Here is a 7,833-nt window from a genome sequence, read left to right on the forward strand (position 1 = left end):
TGCTTCTGACAAGCTGAGATGAGGTTGGGGGCCCTTTCAGCTCCCTCCCCCAAATCTAGGTCTCTAACCCTCTAAACTGCAGTCGGTGCCAAAGACAGCAACTTCGAAGACAAAGAGAAATGAACCCGGGACTCACAGATGGTCGCCCTCCTCTCTCCGCAGAGGCCACACTGCCCTTGACCCTCCTTTCAAGTCCCAAGCGTGGAGGCCCCCACTGCAGACGCGTCCAGACGCGGGGTGCACTGTGAACAATGCGGGTGGGAAACACACTGAGCCACGAAACGCCCCTCGACCCCAGAAACCGAGCCTTTGGAGAAACCTGCCTGTGGGCCTCGACACTGCCACGGATCACACGACGAGGTAAACCATTTTCTTCCCATTGATGTTTCTGGTCTTCAGCCCCAGGTAGCGGCGGCTCTTCTTCTCTGGCTGCCCGTACACCATGTTGATGAAGAACCTGGGCTCGTCTTCCGCCCTGGGTTTGAAGCACAGGCAGCAAAAAGCAGATCTTAGCCGGTGACACAGATAAGTCATGGCTTCCGCCTCTTCTGAGGGCTCCTCATACACGGGCTGCTTCATTTCCTCGTAGGCAGACAAAATCACTGCCTGAAATAAGTTGATCAATATGCAGATCATCACTAGCAAGAAAGATGAGAGGAAGAGGACCCCGAGAACCCGGTTATTGAAGAATTCCGTGTTCTCAAAAGCTGAGACACAGTAGGAAAATATGGTCTGGGTGGCGTGGATCATGTCACTGTAGTTCCACTCATGCTGCCCGAACACCAAGTACCCGAATGCCATGAAGACAAAGAAATACACGGACACCACCAATGCCATGTGGCAGATGCCAGGAAGGGCAATCTGGATGGCCCTCTGAGCCAGACGCACATCGTAAAAGACCCTGGAATACCGGAGCGTCTTCAGGATCGTCAGAAACACCAGGAAACCCAGAATCACCCTCATGGTGTAATCCACTTGAGCCACTGCGTGAAAGGGAATGAAATCCTCGGGATTTGACAGGTAAGCCCGAACTACACCGATGGCCAAGAAGTGCTTCCTGAAAAAGAGCACGATCCACAAGGTAAAGATGCATTTTAGAGCAAAGTTGAGCAAATTGTATACACTTTGCACGTAGGCAGTCCTTTCTTGTGTGACTACATAAACCTCGTCAACAGTGTAGGCAAGGAAGAAAATGAAGATGGCCAAGTACAGGTAGTTTTCTGCTGAGTCGGCTGAGTATTTTCTGTTGAAATGAGCGAGCGAGAAGGAGTGCGCATGCAGGCTTGTGTTCACAACACCTAACTGAGAGACCTCGAAGATGACCGAGACGCTGCAGAGGAGACTGATGTCTGGATTGAAGGTGGTCAGTTCCACTATCACAGACCAGGTCCTCTCATCCAGCCAGTGGCCTTTCTGGAGCTCGCTGAGCCTCAGTGTGGAATTAAACTGCTGCTCTGCTGGAAAAAAATAGAAGGCGTATCCTCCTGAGCCATAGGTGTGCAGCAGCCCATAGGAAGAGTACGCCCACCTCTTCTCTGGAGGCCTGTAAGTAAACCCTCCGGCCGTCTGGTCAGTGTCCCGCTTACTAACTCTATTCCATGACCCAGAGTAGTTTTTTGTGTCTTCTGGGTCAATGCCATATTCGGGGTGACAGCGAATCTCTCCTTTGAGGCTGCCCTCCACAAGTTTCTTGGCCGGCAGACACGTTATCTCTCCAGGTTGTGCCCTCAGCTGCCTCATCAGTGGCAGGCCAAGGATTTTAGAGGAGCTGTCAGGGAAAAACGTGGGATTCGGGTCATTGTGGAGCAGAGGCAACAGTACCCTGTTCAGCCACTGATAGATGTCTTCCAGCCTGGCCACGCCTGCCAGATCCACAGAGAACTGGTCCCGAATAAACTGATTATAGTAAAAGCTGTCAGTGGGGCGCAGGACGGCGACTAGGCTCAGCAAGAGAGCCAGAAAGATGAAGTGAGTGAGGATGTAACTCAGGAACAGGAAAGCTCTTCTCTTGATCCTCTTCTTTCTTTTGAATATCGTGATTTCGTCTTGAGTGAGAGGCTGGTACATTCTCGAGTTTCGGAGCTCCATGACATACCGGTGGCGTCTGTCCATTTCTTCTGGGTCCTTCCGAATGTTCTGCAGCTTGATCTCAGTGAAGCGGCTGTTGCCGACCCACGAAACGTTTTTGCAGTACTTGGCCCTCCGTGTTCTGTAGCCGGACACGAGTATGACTTTCGATGGCTGCACTAGGAAGACTGACTGCGTGAACGCACAGAACGATGCAAACAGCCATGCTGTTGACTTTTCGAGGCCGTAAGTCAGTCCATAAAATATGATGAAGAAGGAGGATACTGCACAGGTAAGGAAAACCAAGAGCCAGGCGACACAAACACACCATTGGGGCAGGACTATTCTGGTCTTCTCTTTAAGGGCTCTCAAACCTGCCTGGGGAGGATGCTCATCAGAAACATTTGTATTGTCTTCAATATTTCGGCTATTGGTGTTTATATTTCTTCCTTGGATGTGGGAGAATTTGCTTTGTGCTTGAGTGACCTTGCTTTGGGCTCTGGAGACCTTGCTTTGGACTCTGGAGACCTTGCTTTGGGTACGGGAGACCTTGCTTTGGGTATGGGAGACCTTGCTTTGGGTACGGGAGACCTTGCTTTTGATGGGAGACCCCTGGCTTTCTGCTTGCTTGGCCGGGGGCTGTCTTTTAGAGGTGACGTTGACAGAAGCCTTGGGCTTTGCACGATGTCTCTTAGACACAGGCTCCTGGGAGCTTGCCTTGGCAGTTTCATAGGCATGCCAGTTTCCCAATCGTTCTTCCCAGTGCTCACTTGCTGGCGGTTTCAAAGGATGTTTCCGAGGAGTGACCTCACTTAGAGTCACCCGAGGTCTCCTCTGGGAATAGATGAACAAAGATTTGATCACTAGTTGTACAGGGAGCGTAATAAAGGCACTTTCCAATCCGATCACCATCGGCCTGATGTACTTCTGCTCTTGTGGCTCGGCTTCGATCTCCTTCTCTAGACTAAAGAACATAATATTACACAGAAGCGTGGACAGCAACATTGCTAAGCAACAGGACAGCCTCTGGAGCCTGTTGAACGGTGTAGAAATGACACCAGAAAAAACGGAGAACCACAAGTGGCTTCTCCCCAGCTTGTAACTAAAATCTATGAGGAAAAAGTCCATTTTCTTGAGAGGCTTATCTGGGGGGGTAACTTGAAAGGTTCGATCCAGAGATGTGTCAATAGAAAGCCATTCTCGGCACATGAAGAGCCAGATGTGTCTGGTGAACAGATTCTCCACTTTGATTCTACTTAAATACCATTCAGGGGACCTGCCCTCATTGTTGTGCCACACGCGGAAGGAATGGATGTCGCCCAAGTCCTTTTGCGTCGCTAGGAGGAAAGTGCAGATGCTTCCTCGGTAGAGAGTTGTAAATTGTGGATGGCTTAAACAGTGCACATCGCTGCTACCTTCGGTTCCATGCAGTTGGATAAAGACATTGGCCCTGGTGCCAGAACCACCACGGCTTCCTGTAAAAACAGTGACTAGGTAACACACATTATCATAAGGATCGTTATCAAGGAGAACTATCACATGCTCCCTAAGATACTGGTCCGTTTCATCTCTGTGCAAGGCCCAGAATGCAAGGATCAAGTACAACAGCAAAATGAGAAGTACCGTGAAGAGAGTCACAGGGTTTTGGGTGACGTTCTTGACGGCCTCCACTCGTAAATCCACAGGGTTAGGGACCACGATCACCTTGGCCGTCAAATAGTGTGTACGCAGGCGAAGATTGGCCTGTTTGATTATATCCAGCTGCCGTTTGGCCCGCCGTGGGTTCTTGCACATACAGTGCACTCTTTGCCAAGTGGTCTTCTCTCCCACAACGCAGGTGTCTTCTCTCCAGTCGCTCTGGATCCCAAACATGTCCAAACATTCAGTGCTGAAAACAGAAATTCTCACCAACTTGTTATTGGGGTTTAGGACGAAACGAGGTGCCTGTAGAACCACAGTGACGGTGCACTCAGAGGAATTGGTTCGCTGAGCTATGACCTGCACCAGGGCCACGGGGAGGCAGACCACTCGGGCCTCCTTCACCGGACACTCCGGGTCAAACAGGTCACTCTCATTGGCAATTGGAGGGATTTTATGAGACACCAGGTAGCTGGTCATAAAAGAGTTGGTTGTGATCTCACGGCCCGCGTACACAGACACAGTGAACAAGACGGACACGTCTGTCAGGATGTGGATCAACACGTCCCTCCCTGCTGCACTGTCCACAACAAAGCTGAACGCCCCTGTCGTCTTTGCCGATGACTCATCCACTGCATAAGGCTCTGAGCTGGGTCCCACCGTGAGATTGAAAGTTCCAAAGCTCAGGTTTTTCCTGATGAGGTACACTTCCACTGCATCAGGTGGCATCTCAGTCACGTCACCCGTGACCTCGACTCCTGTCATTCGGAATCCAACCACCTGGGTCAAAATGTTTTCCCCATGATTTAGCCAAGGGAAAGGGTCATCCGCAAATTCACAAAACATCGTGGAGATGGGAGCGTTGGCAGGCAGACTAGCAACGCTGTTCACATTTAGGGTGGGATAAAAACAATTCTGACAGTGCTTCTGGGTGCTGAAGAACTTGGTAACATTCCACTTTTCGGTTTTCTTGACATGCATTTTAAAGTTGGAGGTCCTCAAGGCAGTGGTCTCATTCTCTGGCACCTTCACAGCCAGTACCGTGTCTGCTAGAGATTCAACCACGTGGAAAGGCTCCTCGAACACTTCATAATGAACCAGCAGTTTCAGGATGTTAGACAAGGTTGTTAATATTCCAGTGCACACACTTTCTATTTGCTCAGAAGAAATGCTCTTATCTCTCTGATGACTATCTTGGAGGGCTTGGCTTGCTTGCCAAGTCCTCACCATGGCCAGTTTCTGAGAGAATGCGCTGATCTCAGAGGTTTTTTCTGTTAATTTAGTAATAGTCATGACCACCTGGCTAATATTCACCAAAGTGTTTATAGGAAGAATGAGTGTCTGATTGAAAAGGTGTTCTCGGAGTTTAATTTTGTCAGCTTGCAGACTTGCGTCAGTTTTCATGCTATTCATGACAGAAGCTACTACGTATATTAAATAACTTGCATTTAGAAAATCCTGCTGTTGAAGCAAAGTGGACAGGGAGGAATTTGGTCCCGTGGTGAAGTTGGATAACTCCTCCAGCACAGTCGTTGATGACTTTACGTCAGTGGGAGGCCGCACAGTGGCATACAAGTCCACCTGGGAAAAAGCTCCCAGAGAGGTATTATATGCCTGAGCAATTATTTTCAAGGCATAATGACTGTCCAACACACCAACAGGGAGAAAGGAAGGGGGCGATGTGGAACTCTTCCCCAAATACAGGATGGATCCAAAGTTATTCTCTTTCACAGAACTGATTTCACCAAAACCATGCACCTCAGGAACTATTATTTTATATGTAAGAACAATGTTCTTATGCTTGAAATGAGTACAAATGACAACAAACTGAGTACTGAAGGAAATTCCTTTTTCTGGAACAATTTTGCAGTCTGTGGTTATAGGGACATGGCGAATAATGAAAGGATACCTTAAGACCAAGGTGACTCCACTCCAAGTTGCTGCATTTAGAGAAATCCAAAACTTATCTTCCTTGAAACTCCAGAAAGCAAAAGCTTTTATAGACACATAAGCACCATGCCGTCCTGTTGAAGTTTGCCCCGTCCAGTCAAATGGCACCTCCTGACCTGAAGACGTCAGAATGGACCACCGATAGACATCTCGGCCTGCTGTACAACCTGTGCAATCCAGAGACAACGAGAATCTCTCTGATAAAACCAGAACCTGGTCACAATTTTCAATACATGAGATGCTTGCTACCGGCTCTCCTTGAAGCACGTGCAGCGTTGCATCAGCAAATGCTGACCTGCCGGTCTTCTGGATCACCAGTCTGAAAAAATATACACGGCCACCTTGAAGTGTTTCTGGAGAAAGGGTGAGAATAGCACCAGAGGCCCATGTCCACTTGAGGTCAACCTGCCCCGGGAGACACACTTCCTTGCTTATCACTGTTATTTTTTGTCCATCATAGTCTCTTGGGTTTGTGGTACAGTACCAGAGAAACTTAAGCCTCTCTTTCTCTAGAGGGTCTGTTTCCTCTGGATCAGAAGACGTATTTCCATTGAGAGTCACCCCATCTGTGAAGTTAATTGTGATGTTGGAAGGCCCTGAAATAACAGCATTCAGGGGACGTCTAAAAATGACGACATAGATGCTGTCTGAGTCCTTCTGCCCTGGAACCCGGGGATCCCGCGTTCTGACAACCACCGAGAAATTAAACAGATACACCCCCCAAGTGAAAGAATATGGGAGTATAGTCAACACTGTTGAAGTTCTATCTACCTTGACCGGTGGCTTTTGCATAGGTTTAGTCCAGTCAGGCACGGCCCCTACATAAGGCACAGGATAGATATACCAAATCCGCAGAAAGTACTCTTGGACTGGACAGAAGAGGATGACTGTTGCATTGAAGGTGTCTCCCATGTCCCTGGTCAGTCGCACGGGTTTATCGTCGTTCCTATTTATCCGCACGGGGTCCAATTTACAGGTCATCGGTCGGGATACCTGACAGGACACGGAGGACTGAGTGGGTTCTGAGCTGTTCGGGCTGACAGCTTCTAAGAAGACCGGGGTGGGCCCGTCCGTGGGGCACTCGGTTCGCGCCACGAATCCCGGGTAGGAGCGCCGGCCGCGGTGCAGAGCCCGACGGGGCAACGCGCGGCTCTCGGCGGCCGCGGGCCCGAGCAGCCCGAGGCGGAAGGTCCACTCCAGAGGCCCGAGCGAGCGCGGCAGGCGGGACAGCCAGCGCAGGGAGAGCCGCCCGCCGGGCGCGGACAGCTGCAGGTCCACCGGCGCGGGCGCGGGCGCGGGCGCGGCGTGAGCGGCGGCGCGGCGGGCGCGCACCTGGACGTGCGCGCGGAGGCAGCGCGGCGCGAGGCTCGGGGGCCGCCCGGCCGGCAGGCAGAGGCCGCGGCGGCCGCTCAGGACGATGCCGCCGCCCGGGGCCGCGCGGGCCCGGAGGCTGACGCGGGCGCGGCCGGCTCCAAGGCCGCCAAAGCCTGCGCCCCGCTCCCCGGGGTCCCGGGGGGCCGCGACCGAGCGGAGCGCGGCCTCCGGGCGCCGCGCCTGGACGAGGGCCCGGGTGTCGGACGGGGCACGCCGGGCCGAGGCGGGCGTCGGGCCGGGGAGGCCTCGGGACGGCGAGCCGGGCGCCTGCGCGGGAGCCGGGGGCGGAGGCCGGCGGCCGGGCCCACAGCCCAGGCCCAGGCCCAGGCCCAGGAGCAGGAGAGCCGGCCCGGGCCCCATGGCCGCGCCCGGTGCGAGCTGCGTCGGAGGCGCAGGGCGGAGGGCCAACGGACACGGCGTGGAGGGCGCGGGGCGGCCGGGGCGCGGGCCGGGGTCACGGCGGGCGTGGTTCGGGGGCCACTGTGGCCTGGGGTCAGCGTGGTCAGTGGGGTTCCTGCGGCCCAGGAAATCAGTCGTTTCATCGCCCCTGTTTGGGTCTGACCTCTGAATTCAAGTTACACTTTCACTTACAGAGTCTTAGAGTTTCTGTAAAAATCCTCGCAGTTATTGATTTGTAATTCCGTTTGTTATGGTCACAGAATGTTCCGTGCGATCCTTTACCTTTCTGAACGAGTTGAGCTTGTGTAAGTCTACCGTGTGGTCTGTCTTGAGTCCATGGTGCGTTTCTTGTCACGTGAAAAGAATGTGTTTTCTGCCGTTGTTGGGGCTCTGTCCTCTGGGAGT

General features: G+C 52.5%; 1 protein-coding gene across 1 annotated transcript; it reads right to left on the reverse strand.

The window, feature by feature from the left end:
• Window positions 1–348: 348 nt before the first annotated feature.
• Window positions 349–7,389, reverse strand: LOC128048275 (polycystin family receptor for egg jelly-like). The gene is made up of 2 exons (XM_052640653.1): window positions 2,708–7,389; window positions 349–2,557 (listed from the first exon to the last, which is right to left on the reverse strand). Exons 1-2 carry the CDS (start codon window positions 7,387–7,389, stop codon window positions 349–351), a joined length of 6,891 nt encoding a protein of 2,296 aa, XP_052496613.1.
• Between the last annotated feature and the right edge of the window lie 444 nt (window positions 7,390–7,833).

This window comes from Budorcas taxicolor, chromosome 5, assembly GCF_023091745.1.
Source record: "Budorcas taxicolor isolate Tak-1 chromosome 5, Takin1.1, whole genome shotgun sequence".
Lineage (NCBI taxonomy): Eukaryota > Metazoa > Chordata > Mammalia > Artiodactyla > Bovidae > Budorcas > Budorcas taxicolor.

Coding starts and splice junctions, on each gene's coding strand:
- LOC128048275 (XM_052640653.1), bottom strand. CDS start 7,389: ATGGGGCCCGGGCCGGCTCTCCTGCTCCTGGGCCTGGGCCTGGGCCTG. Junction 2,558..2,707: donor AACGTCACCTCTAAAAGACA/GCCCCCGGCCAA, acceptor CAGAGCCCAAAG/CAAGGTCACTCAAGCACAAA.